Source organism: Phyllostomus hastatus, unplaced genomic scaffold (genome assembly GCF_019186645.2).
Source record: "Phyllostomus hastatus isolate PE091 unplaced genomic scaffold, TTU_PhHast_1.1 phas_scaffold_39, whole genome shotgun sequence".
Lineage (NCBI taxonomy): Eukaryota > Metazoa > Chordata > Mammalia > Chiroptera > Phyllostomidae > Phyllostomus > Phyllostomus hastatus.
In genome coordinates, this window is record NW_025334028.1 from 5,345,300 (window position 1) to 5,365,623 (window position 20,324).

General features: G+C 36.8%; 1 protein-coding gene across 16 annotated transcripts in view; it reads right to left on the reverse strand.

The window, feature by feature from the left end:
- PARD3 (par-3 family cell polarity regulator) overlaps positions 1 to 20,324 on the reverse strand; it is a 686,648-nt gene that overhangs the window by 242,381 nt on the left and 423,943 nt on the right. For 8 of the 16 annotated variants that reach the window (XM_045819989.1, XM_045819988.1, XM_045819996.1 and 5 more), the window contains 4 exons: positions 18,855 to 19,044; positions 10,985 to 11,136; positions 9,904 to 9,948; positions 4,560 to 4,787 (listed from right to left, as the gene is read on the reverse strand). In XM_045819989.1, the coding sequence (XP_045675945.1) occupies positions 4,560 to 4,787; positions 9,904 to 9,948; positions 10,985 to 11,136; positions 18,855 to 19,044 (615 nt within the window). The remainder of the gene's footprint in view (positions 1 to 4,559; positions 4,788 to 9,903; positions 9,949 to 10,984; positions 11,137 to 18,854; positions 19,045 to 20,324) is intronic. The other 8 variants (XM_045819999.1, XM_045819993.1, XM_045819992.1 and 5 more) reach the window with 3 other exon arrangements.

The window sequence follows — 20,324 nt, forward strand, 5'->3', positions numbered from 1 at the left end:
GCTGTAATCAAAGGGTTCTGCTTAACATAAAATTAGACTTAGCTTGAATTATTTTTGCTCAAAACGTAGTGATGAAAGGTGGCTAGAAGTATGCAGAATGCAAAGTAGAAAATCTGAGATAAAAATGCAATAGGTATTTTGTAGCTAATAAAAAAACAATAATTCCCCTGAAATAAATTTATGTTAGTAAATCAGCTCTCATATTAGCTGATATACTAACATAAATTTAGTTTCTTGAAATCTCATACTGTTAACCTAAGTTATGTATATTGTAGAGCAATGCTTTTTTCTTAAGACTTAAAAAGTACCCTAACAAAGTAGGTAAGCTATTCAAAAGCATTTTGTCATTATGTTTTCAAGTCCTACAGGTTTGTACATTTAAAATTCTAAACTACATGTATCTTAAAATTAACAGGCACAATTAAAAGGACAGCATTTGGTTTCGTTGTGTTTCTCCTCCCTGACCCCCTAAAAAGCTGTTACTAAATTGATAGTAAGGCTTATAACTTGGCAACTTTAATTGAGGAAAAAATGGAACTGTATATTTTTCAAAAAGAAAACAAAGAAATGTTACTGCATGCATTTTCTCAGTAGCAACAGAAACTGATTGATTACTGGGGGAAGGCAGGGGGGAGGTTGTAGAAGCCACTTGCTGAGAGCCAGGCAGTGCATGTAATTTGCATACAAGAGGGAGCAGATTGTAGATGCCCTGACCTGTCAAACACAGGTAGGACCTTGGAGATAATGGGTCCCAGAGTACAGAGCTCCATCTTGATCCAGACAGACACACAACATGGAGAGGCCAGATGGATTAAATGAGAGACAAAAACGCTGGCTTCTGCTGTCTCCACGGGAAGAACATAAGTGTTACCAAAGATGACAGCCATCAGATACCACATGGGCCAGTCTCTGGCCCCCAGTGTGTGTCGGTGTCAGGATTTCAACACCGATGAGAAGAGGCAAGCCCGCTTAAAGCCAAAAAATGGAGCCACTAGGGAGGGGCTCAACCCCAAGTGACAAGAGCGATCAAGGTGCTGGTGCCAAAGATGAAATGGGCTCAGCGAGGGGAAAAAACAGCGAAGTCTGTCCACACCTCCAGCCTGGGTTCCCTCCTTACGCAGCTTTTCAACAACAGCCCTCTCCATCCCAGCGTTTTTAAGGAGCACTAACTGCATCCTTACAGAATGTGCTGGATGATGAAAAAAAATGGTCAGCTAGACAGTTGGTCCCTTTTTCAAAACCACGTTCAGTAGTGACCCGGCATTTTCATTTCAGCAGGCGGCTGCAGCTGAGGCACACCACAGACAAGAAAGCCTCCCTTCCCCAGGTCCAGGAGCACAGACAATGGCAGGGCACACAGGGAGGGCTGGTGCTGGAAGGTGAGGAGGCAGAAGCACGACCAGCAATGAGAATGCAGACTCAGGGAAGGGGCAGTGACAGCAAGTGTGCCCTGAGGATCCATGAGCCAGACTCTGAAAAAGACAGTGTTGAGACAACTAAAGGAAGAGCTTGCTGGGCGGAGGCTTTCTCATGACTGGAGCCAGAAAACACCTTTTTGCTTCTAGTCATATGCAAAGGTGATGTTCTACTGACCACCAGAGTAACATAAGCCTTGACAGATTATATAGATATATTTTATATATAGTATATATGTGACAGATAATATACATAGTATATGTACACATTTTTTAGAAAAACAAAGAGTTTGCTGAGGGAGTGAGGTCTAGGACACGTAGGTGCAGTGTGGGATATGAAAAGGACAGCGGAGTCACAACTACCCCACTTGCTGCAACTGTCTCTCCCCCTCTCTCAGGCACATAGTAGAGCTAGTTATTGGGGAACTCACTTATTGATACAACACATAGTCACTGAATCCTGTGATTCGCCAAGTCCTGTGCTGGTTCTGCAGGAGTCATGCAGACATGATGTGTTTTCCTCTGTGGACCTTACAGAGGTGAGAGAGGAAGCAGGCAGGACTTAGGGAGGTAACTGCAAGGTCACAGAGAATCATGGAATATGAAAACTAGAAGGGACCTCAGAAACCACCAAATACAGAGCTTTTCAAACTTCTCATGAATAACAGCAAACTACCTTTTATTAAAATTAAAATTTGCAAAGAACCACAATGTATTTAAAGTGATTAAAACCCCCATAACTGCCAGGCCCAGAAGTGGTGACATCAGAGGCAGGGTGGCCAGGAGTCTTGGCAGAGTCCCGGCTGCTCACCCTCCCACTTACTTCTGACCCCCTCAGGCACAGAGCACCCCGCCCGACCAGACGTCACCATACACGATGTGAAAATTACTGACCTAGTTGTCCAAATCTTTACTTTTACAAATGAGAAAATTAAAGCTCAAGGATTTTAAGTGGTTTGACCAAAATCCCAAACTGGTTAGAAAAATGTGGACTAGGATGCAAGTCATCTAAACTCCAGGTCAGTGTTTGCTGCACTCTATTAATTACATTTCAACAATTCAAACTGCAAATATTTGAAATCTTTGGCAGTTGTCTTTCACTTGTCACCCAAAGTTCAGCAAACTGGTCTGAAAAATAAATAAAATCAAGACTTTGGAAAATTCAGTACTTTGTATTTGTAAATGCTCATGTCACGAGGGTCACTGCCAGCTCCTGTCCAGAATTTTACTTACGGCTTACAAACTGTGATTAGTCTATCTACTTGCTTGTTTGTTTTGTCTTGATGATAGTTGGATGAATAAGTTTTAATGTTATATTCTTAAACCTGTTATTTCCAATTTAAAAAGGAAACTAAGCTCACCGAGGGACAAAGTCAGATGTCCACATTGGTGGAAAGTTCTGGAGGCTGTCCCTATAGAATTAAGAACATGCTCCATGTCGATAAGGATTCCATCCCCTGTTACATTTGAAATGAGTAACATAATTGGAAAAAAAATCTGCATTTTATAAGGGGATTTAAGTAACATTTTAACAAGAGCAGGTTCAAAAGCATCATAAATTGCAGATGCTTAAAAAATAAATAGCGAGGGGCCGAATTCATCTCTTACTAAATACATACCCAGGACAGACCCAGGCAACACCTACAGGTAACAGGGTTCCTCCCCGGAAGGGCTGCACAAGCCATATCTGCGAGGATGGCAAGGGACCCTGGGCACAGCAAGAAACGATGCAAGAAGGTTGAAGATATGACTCAGGATCTTGGAGACCAGGCTTGGCAGCAAAAGTAGGAAATATGTTCTTCATCTGGCAAGAATGGGCTGCATATATTTGAAATCACTGGCTGGGTGAAGTGAAAAAAACTGTCCAGATTTAGACAGAGAACTGGGAGGGGAGGAGGGGCAGCCATCTTCCCTCTGAGTGTTGCTGTGCCTGTTACACTATGGCAGCCATGCTCCCAAACACACACGCAACAGGCAAAATTATAGAATTTTGCTTAAAATCTCCTTAGAATGTGACTTTTATTTAAAACTCTTCTTCCCCACCACAATTTTCCTTACATATGAGAGAAATGGTCCACACAAAAGTTAAATTGCAAGTAATTTCCAATCCACTTCAATTACCTCTGGTCTTCACTTTAACTTCTAGCTGTGGTGTCTCTGACTTTTCTTACAATGGTTAGATAGAGTCACATTTGAAATTAAAAAACTAAAATGTTAATTGGTACTTAGGAACAATATTAGCTAATCAATAGTTTTTACTATAACCACTCCTAAGCCCTTTTTCTTCTAAGTAAATAGACTAGTAGAGTTTTTTCCTTATTTTTAAATTGAATGGTTATATTTATACTATAAATGTTTAACAGATAACTCTCTGAAGTATAAATTTGTACATATTTATAAATGTTAATTTATTTCTCAATATACTATGGAAAATGTATTGCTCATTCATATTAACCTTTGACTTTTAATTATCTTGGCTTAATATATTTTGAAATTTGGAAATATATGCACATAAATGCATCTTGCTAGCTCAATTCAAGAAAAGCAAGAGTAATTTATAAAATCAAAACCAAAATATGTTTTCAATACCACAGATTATTACATGTATCCATGGGAGACATCACATTAACTATATAGCAGTTGTTTTTAAACATTTGGGTCTCAGAATACCTTTATGCTCCTAAAAATTATTAAGAACTCAAAATAAAAATATTATGTGGATTATATCTATCAATATAATTAAACTGAGTTAAAACTGATGTTTAAAAATATTACTTTATAAAAATAAATTTCATGTTAACAGAAATTATATTTTGACAATAATAATTGTGTTTTTCCAAAAACAATTAGTGAAAACAATGGCACTGTTTTATATTTTAGCAAATGTCTTTAAAACTTGGCTAAAAAGATAGATTCTCCTATCTGCTCTACATTCAATCTATTGCAGTATCACATGATGCTGCCTCTATAAACTCCAGAGTATATGTGTAGAAGAATGAGAATCACAAGGTAAATCGTGTATTATTATTATGAAAATAGTTTAATGGGTACTGGGAAGTCCCAGGGTTCCCTGAAGTCCACTTTAAAACTGATGCTTTATACATCTGTTTGTAATGGCTTTTCTTTCCCACATTATAAACGTACATGTCTCCATGCCTTCATCGTCATCGTCTGCTGTGGGTCTATCGTAAGACTTGTCGATGGCAGCTCGGAAGCTCTCATTGCAGCCCCTTCCTCTGATTATCCGTGGTCGTGGACGATGGAAAGGGATGTCTCCGTTCAAAGTCACCTCAGCAACTGCTGTCTGCAGACTTTCTAAGGAGCTTGACTTCTTCAGACCCAGGGAAGGTCCCACATCTCTGCTGGGGGAACCTTGGAGGTTTATAAAAACAAAATATTTGTTAAAATTAGTGGTGAAATTTATATTATCGAACATTTAAAAATGATGGGAAAAATCAGCATCATAAATAGATAAAAAGGTATAAAAGTAAAGTAATAGTAACTAGTTCCTATTTTTCCCAAATTTATTTTCATGAGGAAAAACTTTAAGCTTTGAGTTACAAATTTCCATTTCTAGTCCAATAAAGCTTTTGTCAAATCATTTGCTCCAAGTTATGTAAATAATCTAAAAGAAACAGAATACAATAGAAACTCATTTGCAGAGCAGAAATAATAAGAAGGGTAAGGTAAGCAATCAAGAGTAAGGTTTTGACAGTTCAAAATTACTTTTAACAGAAGTTAAACTTTCATATCCATAAGCATTATCAAGTCTCTTCCTCCTTATAGCGTGGGCTCACAAAGTAAAGAGAACGCAAAAGACTGAGTGTCATCAGTACCATTAGGGCACCCTGACACCAGGCAGAAACCTAATTCTGGGCAATATTAACATTCTATATAGAAAGAGTGATAGAAGATTTGAACAGAAACAAATTACTACATCAGGGCTCTCTCTAAAGAGAGGTATAAAGAAAGAGAGACTAAAGAGCTGACTTAAACTTCCAGGCCTGGGAATAATATCTGCTTGAGAAACAAGTAATAAATAGAAGGAAGACAACTTAATCATTACCAAAAAAAATTCAATAAGGTGGCAGTGAAGAATTCAGGGAATTAAAAATTTGGCTCCATTTCTTGAGGATTTGGGGCAGAAAGGCCTGAGATAATACCAATAGCATACCAGGTTTTAGATGGCAGTCAAAACAGATTTCTTTGTCTAGGTGAGACAGTGTCATCCATCACTGTCTGACCTGGGGCTCGAAGCCAGACAAATTTAGCCTCTACTACTACCTGGGCAATCTAAGTTATAGTACTGGTTCTTTGAGTATACTGTTAAAAAGACACATGCAAAAATATGTCAGGGCAGGAGAGACTAGACAATTTGTCTGTGCATGAGATCATCAGCCCATATACGGGTCAATAATTATGGAGGGGCCATGTGTGCTATTACCTACAGACACACGGTTATGGCATGGGCTTTCCACGGCTCAGAGTATGAACCAAAATAAAAATAAACTGAAAGAGTCAAAACAATTACCTTTTAAGATTCATTCAGATTACATCTTTCACCTAATGTTCACAATGAGGTAGCAGTTTTAAGTTAGAAGGAATATGTTAAAAATGTAATACAGGCAGAAAGACAGATGATTCCAATGAAGAAATAATACTCCATAAGTTATTGTGCATGGCAGAAAGAGATGATTCATTTAAGCTTCTCAATGCAGCTTTGGATATATATAGATTATGTTATGATATAAAAATGCACATAAACCATTTCTTTCTAGGACCAATATTACTTTTTCTCTTGAGAGCAATATTAACTTTTGAAAGTTCATGTTCTGAATATCCATAAAAGTCATGTCACAGGAAGGAAAACAGATTTCATTCCAAATAACTGAACAAAAAATAAGAAATCAAGAAACTAAAGAGAGTGGGAAAAGATCATTTCTGGGCAGGGACATCTACCTTTACATGTCCTAGCATTAGCACTGGGAAGATCTGTTTCTGAATGAATCATACCCATTAATTTTGATGTTACTAGCTGCATTTAAGTTCTTTAACCATTTACAAGGCAAATATTTGGTAACTTCTTGGATTCATAAAGGCCATTAGTATGTATACTGGGGTGGGCAAAAGTAGTTTTACAGCTGTCATGCAGGTTATGATTATTGCAATAGCTTTATTAACAAGAATGAATTCTGTTTCATGTATTCACAACTGTAAACCTACTTTTGCTTACCCCTGTATATGTATAGTATATGTATATTTATTCTGGCTGCCTATTTATCTTATCTATCTGCAATAAATATTTTATACTTCTAGTAAAGACTATCATAAAACATAAACTATGTATATTAAGCTTTTTTTAGGAAAAGTTAGCTTAAATTTGACTTTATGTACTCAGAGCACTAAAAATTTTAATAATGAATTTCAGAAATGGCATGTGTATTTATTAAAGTAGATCTATATATATTTATACATATAAATATTTATATGTATATGTAAGTCTAGATGTGCATATAAATACATGTATTTATTAAAATACATAAAGGCAGGTAAATCTGGGAAAAAAAACAATGAAAGTATGACTAAACAAGCAATAGATATTTTATAAGTATAATTTACTGTAGAATAACATTTTGGCAAAATGCTGATAATTATGAATGGTGGGTACTAGGTATATGAGAGATCAATGAACTACTGTCTCTACAGTTATATATGGTTGAAAATTTTCATAATAAAATGTTATTTAAAAAAGACAACATGAAAATGGAGACAACTACTTGAAAAAAAAAGACAACATCTACAATATGTGAACCTATAACAGGGATCAGCAAACCTTGGGCCAAATCTGGAAAATGTTTTTCAAACACAGCCGTGCAGATTGCTTACACATATTCTATGGCTGCTTTCCCACTACATCAGGATTAAGTAATTGCTACAGAGACTGTCTGGTTTCCAAAGCCATGCCAGTATTTGCCAAAGAAACTTGAACAAAGGTTTGTTAAGTAATAAGATTCCTGAATGAGGGCTACTAAGATCCCTAACATTAACAACTCAGCATTTACTAACAAGAAAGACTGAAAATTAGTTTCTCTATTAAAGTATGCACAAAGAAATTAGTTGTATTTACACAGATACAAAAATCAGTATCTCTTAATTTTGAAGTTATATTTTAAAGATCTTTATGTAAATCTTTCTGGTCATTAGTATACTTTATTTTTTTTTTACATTCAAGGATTAAACTGTTAAAAACCCAATTCTCTTCTTATTCCTGTTCTTTTCTTTCAGAAAGTAAATTTACTCCCAAATATCACAAAAGAGCCGTAGCCAGGAATTAAATGAAAACCAATCATACTATTTTCCCTAGGCATAGTTTTCTATTCTTACTCCTCTTGCTGGAAAAAAAAAAAAGAAAAAAGAAAAAGAAAGTAGAGGATATGTCTTTTACAAGGACAAAGGCAAATGGAATTCAATTTTCTTTTTGAAAGGCTTATGGCTAGACAGGCAATCTATGCTAAAATGTCCTATGAATCTGACAAAAACCACTGCATTAAAGTGTTAAATCATGATAATCTAAATGATTCAAATGAAAATAACTGAAAATTTGGCATCTATGGAATAATTTTTTGCCCCAGTCTTCCCAATGTAATTTGGTAGAATAGATCGCACATAGTGCAAAAAAAAATTTTCTTTTATTTTGAGGATGTTAAAACACCATAAACATATGATCCAATTAGATTATAAAATCTAATGAACAAAATAAACTGACAAATAAAACAGAAACAGAGGCATGGACACATGGAAGAGACTGACAGCTGTGAGAGGGAAGGGAGGACAGAGAACTAGATGAAGGAAGGTGAAGGATTTGCCCAAGAACACACACGCATGACCCACAGACACGGACAACAGCATGGTGACAGCCAGAGGGAGGGGGTGGAGGCTGCCTAGATGTGGGCAAAGCAGGAGGGAATGGGTGCACCTGTCATAATGTCAACAATAAAAACAAAGTAAAAACAAAAATTTCCCTTCTTACCATGAGTTATTTAAATGTTAACAGTTAAATCTGGATACCATTATTTTTTCAGTTAAAAATGATATCAGTTAAAATCTGGATAACATTTTTTTATTCATAGTGAGTTGTTCTTTTCTTTCTAGCAGTAGTGACTTGGTTAAATTAAGTGTTTTCCTTACTTTACCTAATAAGCATAGTATATAAATTCATGTTCTTTAGACTCAGCAGTTCAGTTTGGTTTTAATGAACATTAACTTGGACAAAAGTTACTTTCTTAAAAGAACTGAACACTAGTAAGTCCAAAAGCTAATAACTAATTTATTAAAACTATCAAAAATATTTTTCTCTAGCATTGTTTCAAAATTTCAATGAGTTTTATGTTTGATAAGAAAAATAACTATTTAATAAGGGCTGAGGCTACAGTTAATTGCCTTGCACTACCATTAATTCTATGATGTGCTGGATGTAATTTTTACGATTTATCTTTTACTCTGTAGAGTGTGAACTCCAACCACGTTCACAATAATCTTTGCATGTGTGTGGGATGAACGTTTTTCAAGTGTGATGAAACCAGTTACTACTATAGGTTAAAAAGGTGAATTGAAGCTAATTAGTGGTAAGTGGTATAACTACTACATCATACTGCATCTAGAATAATTAAAACACTATTCCAAACTTATAATGTCATAAATGCTAAACTGTACAAAGCACATTACTTTAATTACACATAAAAACTTCTTTTTTGATTCTTTTCATAAAATAAGAAGTAAAATATGCTATAATGCAAAACCCAGTTCAATATGATCTATTGTTCTGTGGAATCATTTAGGCAGCATTGTAGAAGCCAGCCCTAAATAGTTAATGAAAGGAAACAAACAAACAAGAACAAAACCTTTTGAACAGGTTCACAAAGTTAAGATACAGAGCCATAGGCATTATATAGTCTAATTTCAATGTCAGGTAACTATGAGCCAATTCTTGCATTAGAAAAAGAAGCAGGTTTTGTGAGTGACTAATGACAGCAATTACTGGGCATTGTCCTCTAGTGAAAAATACTGGCAACTGTGCTATTATTACCCTTCAAAGCAAAGTCGCCACTTTCAGAATCTGCTTTGGGTGTTAACCTAGGAATCAAAGAAATAACTTAAAAACAAGAGTCTACACAAGAGATCATGTTTTCAGGGTTTTGATTTTTCTTAGATTGCGACAAAACATTCCCGTACAAATAAATTAAGAAAATCTAGATTGTTTAAGCATTTTTGAATCACTGAATTATATTTCCATTTAAATCTACTACACTGATAAATGTCTTCTAACAGAAAATTTTCCCTCCTTGTACAATTTGATTTCCTACAATAAAAACATCCATGCAAGACTAGAATATTTATGTGTACATGCAATATGATTGGCAGCTCTGTAATTATGATAAGCTCCTTGGACCACAGTTTCTATGGCAACAGTCTAACGGTCCATCCTTACCTGCTTTCTGGTCATCCACTGTATTGAGTTTAGTCTCGTCAGCTACTGTTGAAAGGTAAATGTATAGTGGTTAGCCCAGTTAGTCCCACAGCCCAACATGCTTCAACAATTCCAGATCTTTTCGGTTATGTGATAATTCTCAGGTAATATTTCATGCAAATATTATGAAACCTCAAGCAAATATTTATAATCAAAAGGGGAGGGTAAGCAGTGTCTCCATGCAATATGCCAGTCATTTCATTTCATAGACATGTATGTTATTTATATGTTAGCATATCATAATTAGCCAAGATAATGCATCACCAAATTTTTCTTTTTTGTGCACGTGATAAATTAATATTTTTAGTCTTGAAGTACAAACAGCCACCAGGGAACAGCATAAATAGGTTATAGTTGATTAACAAAGGTTTTAAAAATCATTCAGTTGATAGATATGATTAATTATTTTACTTTTTTTGTCTGTTTGTTCTTTTGGTGGATTGGATTCAAAAAGAGACTTGACCTGATTGGTGTTTGATTGAACAACTATGATTATTCTCCTGCTCTCATTTGCTTCAAATGCTTTCTAGAACGAATATCCTCTCAAATTATTTCTTCAATTAAATGCCTTAATTATCAACATGTAAACGTTTCTATTAAATAAACCTTTAAGAATAGCAATAAAAGAAAAATATAAAGTAACCAAATTCTAGACATGGATTGAGATAATGATTTTTCTCCAAAATTTTTTCTTTTAGTTCAAAATGCCACAACCAAACAAATACTACATCAATGAAATTGGTTTTAAACAGCCAGTGTTAAAAAATTTCATTGTTCAAATAAAGATGCATGAATATAACATGATATACATGTTTGTTTCTTTTCTCATTAGAATACATATATATAACATATTGCACATTTATAAACATGCCACTTATGAGAAATATGGTTATCTCAAACTCAGAGAAAAAAATCTTTGCCAAATCACCACATTTCACACTTATTTTCTTTACTGCTCAAAGTTCAGAGACGTGTGTTCAGGACCATCGATTTTAATCTGAAAGCATCTATTCAGATAAAGATTCATGGAGATTGTACTCACTACCTAAATCCATGCTTTTTGATTTTCGTGTTTTAACGAAATCCAATTGACTGGCATCTGAAAATTGCTTTGTGCGTTTTTCTGACATACTCTGGCGTCCAAATCCTTCTCGTTGAAAAGCAAGAACTGGATCAACATCTGGACTCAAAGAGCTGGTATGGGAAAAAAGATAAACATAAAAATAATTACTAAAAATAGCAGACATCCAATTTAGGGAAGTTCATATAACTGTATGTATGAATGTGTGTATATGTACATTCCTCAGAAATATTTAAACTAAATAACAGAAATATAATTCATTAAAAAAATTGTGGCTGTATAGGAAGTAATTGAAAATACAACATTAATTTACACTTAGTAATTCTTTCTGTATATGTATATTCTTTCTCTCCTCTTGTTTCTCTCTCATAGTATCCTCACTCTGTTTGACAACACAGCATTATTTCTAAATGATTATCAATAATTAGCCTTATATCTTTCAGACATTGGAATGACTGGAAGTTTGAGGAAACCTCTCATATGTTGATATAAATAAATATTGGCAAACAAGTGACTATAATAAACTGAAAATAAAGAGAAGTTTTAGAAAGGATATATTCTGATCTTATATATCCTTTATCTTGTATTTCAGAAAAGAAAAAAACATACACCTTTATGGCACGGAGTTTCATGAAGATGTAGTTTTCTCTGTAATACTTAGCTGAGAAGGTCAGCTCAACAAACCTGCATTAGAACTCATTCTGATTAAAGCATTATGCTGGGTCAAAGTCAAAATGATAAGAAAAGACCTCTGATCTCTAAGAGATCCTAAGAAAAATATCGAAGCAGAAGCCTATAACAGAAGCTGTGGGTGCACACATGGAAGAGTAACAGTGTTTGAGGAAGTCAGGGAAAGCACGGCTCAGACCAGACAGCCTGTGATGTGGGCACACCAACACAGTGACTACAGCAGGGACAGTGGCGCACATGGCACATCACTGGTAAAAGACACAGTCTGAAGACTTTCCCAATGGAAGCAGCCAAGGATGACACAAAATCGCTCCTATTTGTATAAACCTATAAACACTTTGAAATGCATATCAGGTGTTCTGTGCACGGCACACACAATGAAAATCAGTTTTTTGCAGTGGGAGCATTGAGAAAGAAATAGCTCTCCTGTATCAGCACTGTGCCACCTTACCTATCTGGCCATGTAGGAGAATATCCCTCCCCAGTTAACTACCTACTGGAATAGAACTACCTACTAGAGGGAACACTTCCACTCTGTCAGCTGGGTCTATGGTAGGCTTCCTTACACTCTGATGGAAGCAAGCTTCTCAAAACCTTTATGAAAATTACCCGCCATATTGGTTGGGTAAAGGACAGAGACCTACTTTGGATATGTATCAGAAATTTAGCAGCAGTTTACTGAGCATGAAGCAACTGGCTCTTACAGTAGCTAAACCAAAAATGGTGAGAAGACATCAAGGAAAATGCTCTGATGTCAGGTTAAGTGACCTGCAATGGATTGAGCCCACATGTCTTACAACCCTCAATAAAATGAGTTCTAGTTGCTTCATCCATCTTACAAGGTCAGTGAGAGACTTCAATGACACAGGCAAAAGCCCTTTGTAAGCTGCAAACCACTACACAAAATAACTTACTTTCTTCCTCAAATTATCAAAGTAATACAAATTAAGATAATGAAAGCAGAGTCCTTAAAAAACATACAAAGGAAATACATAATCCTTTTCGATCTTTTCTACCAAACACAGAGCAGGGCCCCAAGAATGAGGCAAGGTAAGTAAGTGCCTCGGGCTCAGAATGTAACGAAGCATTCACTCTCAGGATCCTGCAAGTTCTGGGCTAGCACCTGAGGTGAGTGGCTCCTCACATTTTGAACCTGGGACCTCCATGCCTCACCTTAGTCCTGGCCCAGCCACTGGGAAAGGATGTATCCACACAGACTAGCAGTTTAACTCAAGGCAATGACAATTTTTTTTTTTGGCAAAACAGAATCAGTCTTATGTCCTAATACAGTTATTTTGTTTGCACTCTACACTAAATATCTTCATTATTAACTTATCAAATTTTTCCTATAAAACTTTGAACAAATTTGATGTTACAGAAAGAAGCAAGGTCATATTGATCTTAAAGCCGTGAGCATTCACATCCTACGATGCTTATGCACAATTAATACGTGAACAACATAAGGATTAAGGGAGCCGACCCCCCCACCCCCGCAAAGTAAAAATCCACATGTAACTTCCGACTTCCTCAAAACTGAAGCTGCCCTTAGGTACCCATGGGGCTTTGGTTCAAGTCCAAAAATCCATGCATGCTCAAGTCCTCAATATAAAGTGGTGTACATCAGTGCACACAGTCGGCCCTCTGTATCTTCAGACCCTTGATCACAGATGGAAAATGGTACAGGTATTTCTTGAGAAAAATCTACACATAAATGGTCTCATGATGTTCAAGGGTCAACTGTACTATTTAAGTATGTATAGCAATAGTGTACATTACATAGAATACATATTGTTTATACATATTTTCTGAATAGATATATGCTTGTATATTATGCTTATATAGTAGTATTCACATACTACCATGCTTATAATTTCCAGAGCACATACACCCCAATTCAAATAAACAGTCTGGGCTTCTGGCCAAGATGGAGTCGTAGGTAGACGCACTATGCCTCCTCACACAACCAAAACTAAGGACAACAAAAATCTAGAAACAAAAAAACAACCAGAACAGAGAGAAATGAACTGAACGAAAGTCTGACAACCATTCATCCAGACTGGTAAGAAGGGGTGGAGTTGGAGGCCTACAGAGAGGGGTCGAGGGGTCCCCGCAGGAAAAAGTGGTAGCTGGCAGACTCGGGTTCGCAGGGTGCAGGTGGCAGTTGGCGGACCCCAGATGCGCAGGAGCAGCTGATGGACCCAGTGGCAGACCCTGAGCATAGGGGCCAATGAGCAGACCCAGTGAGGGGCGCAAGGCAGCTGGCTGTCTACAATCACACATTCGAGCATGGATAAACTAGGCGAAAATGGGCAGCGACACAGATCACGCAACCCAGGGATCCAGCACCGGGAAACAAAACCTAAAACCACCAATTGAAAATACCTGTGGGGGTTGAGGCTGGGAGAATCTCTCAGCCTCACAGGAGCACTCCTTGGGGAGACCCACAGAGTCCTAGAAAGTACACAAGCTCACCCACCCAAGAGACAGCACCAGAAGGGCCCAATCTGCTTGTGGGAAGCAGCAGAGGGGACTGAAGTCCTAGAGAGAGCAGAACAGGTGCCACTGTTCCCTCTCAGACACCACCCCCACATACAACGTCACAACCCAACGACTGAGGTGCCCCACCCTGGTGAACACCTAAGGCTCCGTTCCTCATAAGTAACAGGTACAACCAGACCAAAGAGGGGGAAAAAAAGATGGCTCAAACAGAATTAAAAGCCCCTCGGCCAGTATTTTTAAGCAAACGAGAGACTGCCAACCTATCAGATGCACATTTCAAAGCACTGGTTATCAGGATGCTCACAGAACTGGTTGATTTTGGTTGCAAATTAGATGAACAAATGAAGGCTACAATAAGTGAAATGAAGAAAAATGCACACGGAACCAATAGTGATGGAAAGAAAACTGGGTTTCAAATCAATGGAATGGACCAGAAGGAAGACAGGAACAACCAAACAGAAAAGAATGAAGAAACAAGAATTCAAAAAAATGAGGAGAGGCTTAGGAACCTCCAGGATATCTTTAAATGTTCCAACATATGAATTATAGGGGTACCAGAAGGGGAAGAGGAAAAACAAGTGGAAAACTTATTTGAACAAATAATAAAGGAGAACTTCCCCAATCTGGCAAGGGAAATAGACTTCCAGGAAGTCCAGGAAGCTCAGAGAGTCCCAAAGAGGTTGGACCCAAGGAAGAACACACCAAGGTACATCATAATTACATTACCCAAGGTTAAAATGCAGGAGAGAATTCTAGAAGCAGCAAGAGATAAAGGGACAGTTACCTACAAAGGAGTTCCCATCAGAATGTCAGCTGATTTTTCAAAAGAGACCTTGCAGGCAAGAAGGGGCTGGAAAGAAGTATACCAAGTCATGAAAGGCAAGGACCTACATCCAAAATTGCTCTATCCAGCTAAGCTTTCATTTATAATGGAAGGGCAGAAAAAGAGCTTCTCAGATAAGGTCAAGTTAAAGGAGTTCATCATCACCAAGCCCTTATTATATGAAATGTTAAAAGGATTTATCTAAGAAAAAGAAGATAAAAAATATGAATAGTAAAAGCAGGTATCAAACTCACAGTTAGCAACAACCACACCTAAAACAAAAGCAAACTAAGCAAACAAATACAACAGGAACAGAACCACAGAAATGGAGATCACATGGAGGGTTAGCAACAGGGGAGTGGGAGAAGGAGAGAGGGGGAAAAGATATAGAGAATAAGTAGCATAGATGGTAGGTAGAAAATAGAGGGAGGGTAAGAATAGTATGGGGAATGTAGAAGCTAAAGAACTTATGACACATGGACATGAACTAAAGAGGGGGAATGTGGGTGGGAGGGGGTGGATGGGGTGGAGGGGAGTGAAAGGGGAAAATGGGACAACTATAATAGCATAATCAATAAAATATATTTAAAAAATACAAAAAACACAAATACACAGTCCTAGAAGTGAAAAACTAAAATCCATATGATGAGAACTATGATCTGATTTGTACTAGAAAACTGTGAATAATATATTTTCAATAAAATTAATTTTTCTACATATTGAAAGTTGATCTCTTCAACCATTATGCATATGTTTATCAACCTTTTTTTGTATCATGTGAAATATTTTAAAACCTGAACTCCAGTAAGGCATAAAATTGGTGAACAGGATGAATTTGAAATACAATTGTAATAGAAATTATAGGTAAAATAATTTTCAAAGAAATACAAACTGTTGTTGTTGATGTTACCTGAAAACCACATATTGCCATATTTTTCTAAATTAATTTTATATTCTTTAAATTTATCTTTTCACTAAAATTAGAATCTGCTGTTTTGCTTCCCCCCCTAAAACATTGTTAATATTCCCTAAATCAATTAATGGATTATAAAAAAGTATGTTCTACAAGTTAACAAATTAAAATTTTAGCCATTTGCTATATTTAGCCTTCCAGTACAGTGAACTGTAAACATACATAATTTAAATGTCAAATGAGTTTGTGAGTTAGTAGGAGTCTTAAAATAACTAAATTTTTTAAACCATGACATATTAATTCATCCCTATCAATACACCCATTAAACTAATTCAGACACAATAAACAGCAACCTAAAACACTTAATAAGTTAGACTGCAGGACTGACAGCTGATTCTTCATAGAATGTAAACAAATCCAGACCCCTAATGTTATTAAAATTCCAGTTATTAGTCCTGTCTTATTGCCCTTTTGTTTCCATAACATTTTCACCCAGGATCAGGGTGACATTGTCAGGATGAAAAAACTTACATTTTCTGCTGTGATTCAGAACAGCCGCCATTCTTGTTTCAATAACCCTTTATTCATATTGCTTTCCTTGCCTTACATTCCCGATGGCACAGTCATACACGTCCGCACCAGTTCATAAATCCCCTTAGGGAAGTTAATGCCACAACCATCCCTGCTAGTTATTTATTTATTCTCACCAATACACCCCTTCACCAGGCCCCCAACAAACCTATTCCTCTGGCCAGCTGCATATTTTCTCATCATGGCAGAGATTCTAAGGCTTTTGTCCCTAAGATGAATGCTGCATATATCTAACCCTTACTTTCTTTGTTGTTGCTTTTCTTTCAAAAAGAGACAAAATCTGCAGCAGAAAATGTACAGGCATCTTCAGAGTTCAGATGGGAGTTTACTTTACACTGGAGCTTCCCCTCTTGGTTGAACCAAAACCCACATTCACAGATGAGCTATTACCATGCAGGCTTGAGTTGAGCTCTATTTTGAAATCTTGTGTTTTCAATAAGAGAATTACAGAGAGGGGATGGCAGAGAGGGGAGGTGCAGGGAGGGGTAGGGAGGGGAATGGAGGAGAAAAGAAAATAGATAGGGAATTTTCAAGAGTGCAAGTAACAGGTGAGATTGTTTGAAAAGAAGACCTGCAGAACACACTGATGCCCGAGCTGTATTTCCCTGTGCTCATTGGGGGGGTTTACTTTGTTAAGATCATCACTAAAATGTTAACACAAATAAATGCCAGTCCCCTGGACTCCTCCAATCTAATTTTTAATGTTGATACAAGTCTGGGGGAGAGTAAGAAACAGAAATGAATAAGGGGTAAAGGAACAATGCTGTAACATTTAAATATAACATTGCTGATGTATTCATAAAAGACCCCAAAGAAAGGACAGTAAGAAAATTCTGGTATAATGTTTCACACGGTTTGTGTTAATTAATTATCACTACAACCTTGCAAGGTCATTCCTAGCGATCCTTTTCCTATTGCTTATTGATGTATATAACTACTAGGCATGTAAATTAAAGTGCACATCCACATTCATGGGCCACAAATTGGCTTAGTAATATCAAAACCTTACTTCAATTTCGAAAGATATAGGAGTAAGAAACAGCATTACACTGTCCCCAAAGTCACAATGCTAGGAGGAAGTACAAAGCATTTTAAATAGTATAGTATACCACTGTTAAAAAACAAAAGAAAACAAAAAAATACTCTCTATTCCCAGGACATATCAACTACTAATTTGGCCAAAGTCATCTAATTGTGATAAACATCGAGTCACCTTAACAATTTGCTTAGAATTTATTAACCTAATAGAAAAACAATTCATCAAATTGACATTGATCTAAAGTAATTAATAGTGAATTAAAAAATGAGTAGGGTTTTCTGGTTAGTGGCAGTTTTGTTGTTATTTTGGCTAAATTATTAACTACAGTCCTGGAAAGGCTAACATAATTGGGTGAGTTTAGGGGCTTGGAGAGAATCTTTTATTAAAAGAGTGGTAATTAAGAGCATTAAAGCCATGCAAACAGAACACTGCTGGATGAAATATCTGATTAAATGTGCTCAGTGATAGACCATCCTGGGTGTCCAACCTGCAGCCTGAAGGCCACATGTACTCAGAATGGCTATGAATATGGCCAAACATAAAATTGTAAATTTACTTAAAATGTTATGGTATTTTTTTTGTGATTAAGTGTCACAATGTATTTAATGTGCGGTCCAAGACAATTCTTCTTCCAGTGTAGCCCACAGACGTTAAAAGGTTAACACCCCAAAAGATAAACGGTATCTGTATTGGGTTGGCCAAAGAGTCTACATGGTTTTTCCATAAAATAAAATAAAAGACACACTTTTCATTTTCACCCATAATTTTATTGATTTAGGTATTTTGAGCATGTTGGCTATCTCCCATGTAGTACAACATGGATTATTTTCAATTAATGTCTCAATTTGATCACTATCAATTTCAACTGCTCCAACCGATCAGGGAGCATCATCCAGTGAGGAATCTCCAGCATGAAACTTCACAATGCATTTTTGGCACACTTGATCAGTCACAGCACATACTCCATACACTACAAATCTCTTTTTGCACTTCAGTTGCATTTTTACCTTTTTTGAAATAATAAAGCATAATGTACCAAAATGTTGCATATTTTCCATCTTCAATATTAAAATGGATACATAAAAATTTACCAATTTTGATAATTTTTTAAATACACACTGATAGGACAGCTGTCACAATGCAATCTAACAAAATTGTTTTGAACGAAGTTAAAGACAACTAAGTGCTACTTCATCCATCTTATGGAAAAAACAAACAAACTTTTTGCCAACTCAATAACTGACTAATGTCTTCCAACCTCAGAGTGTGATCTTACCAGTCTGCTGAATCACTGATGGCAGCCTTAGGCCAGGGGCCATGGTCTGTTGTCACGAATCCCACATCATCATGAGAGCTAGAAGAGGACTGGTCAGAGAGATGTGGAGGAAGCACTGGCAACCTGTCATCTTCTATAATGACAGTGTCATCTTGGGGCATATTCACTGTGGGGGACAGCTGGTATTTACCTGTCCAGTAAAAAAAAAAAAAAGAGAGAGAGAGAAAGAAATTCTAGACTTGCTCGAAGAGTTAATATTAACACATTGCTACCTCAGAAAAGATTAAATTTATAAACATCTGTTCAACCTGGTAGAAAAAAAACAGAATTAACGAAATGTATTTTTCATAAATGAATGTCAAACGGAGACCTCAAGTCTATTCCTTTTGCTGCCACCAGAGCCATGTAGCTATAGGAGGAATATTAAATTTCTCTGATTTTAAGTTTCTAAAGCCATAGATGATCTCCAGAATGTCTTCTAATGTGAAAATGCTCCATAGTTTCTAAGTTATGAAAGTGATTTGAAATTTTTTACCAGGAAATTTAGAGGGAAGCCTTGCAGACTTAGATCAACCACTCACCCATTCATTCAAGTAGCAAGTATAAAAGAAAGACTTAATCTCTGATCCTACACATCTCATTCTCTAGAGAAAGAGACATACATATAAAAGGTGGTAACGCATTGGTGCTGTGAGAGACATTCATTCCTAAGTGCTGGTTATGCCTGGATAGCTAAAGACAGAGGATGCTTGGAATCTTAACAAAAGTTGACATCAGAGTTGGGTTTGGATAATGAGTAGGGTCTTTTCTCCTAGAGAAATGATGACATTAATTCTAGACAGGACCGGCATTGTCATAAATGCACGATGGAGAAAAGCCCACAGTACATTCATGCAGCACTTTAACAATGAGTACAGGCAGAATCAGGACCTTGGGGGTAGCACTGGGAAGATGGTGGCAGAGTAACTGGAAGCTGAGCCCACTAGCTTATGCCACCAGCATGGATTTTCAGCTGATATTCCAACAAGTGACCTGAACAATCGATGGAACCTCAGCAAAATGAATTTCTGAAGCAAAGAGTACAGAGTATGCTTTGCACCATCCACACTTATACAACAGCATATAAGATGTTCTAGACAGTATGACCCTCAGTCAGCCAGCCAGAGGAAGAACCCATGAAAGAACGAATCAACAACTAAAACCCAATTACAAAACCAGAAGCCACATAAACAGTATAAAGAGCATCCCAAGAGCATCCAGCTCAGGAGATCAAGGAGACTGCACCACTAAATCCCACAGGTCTCCTAAAACAGAATGTCACACCAGGAATACAGGGAGTCGAAACAGATCAATCTAACATGCAGAAACGAACAAAGAGTCCTCTCAAATAGGGATACAACCCCGAATTGAAAGGAAAGGAGGAATCCTCAGAAACAGTGCTAAAGAAATTAAGGAAGCAATTTATCAGAC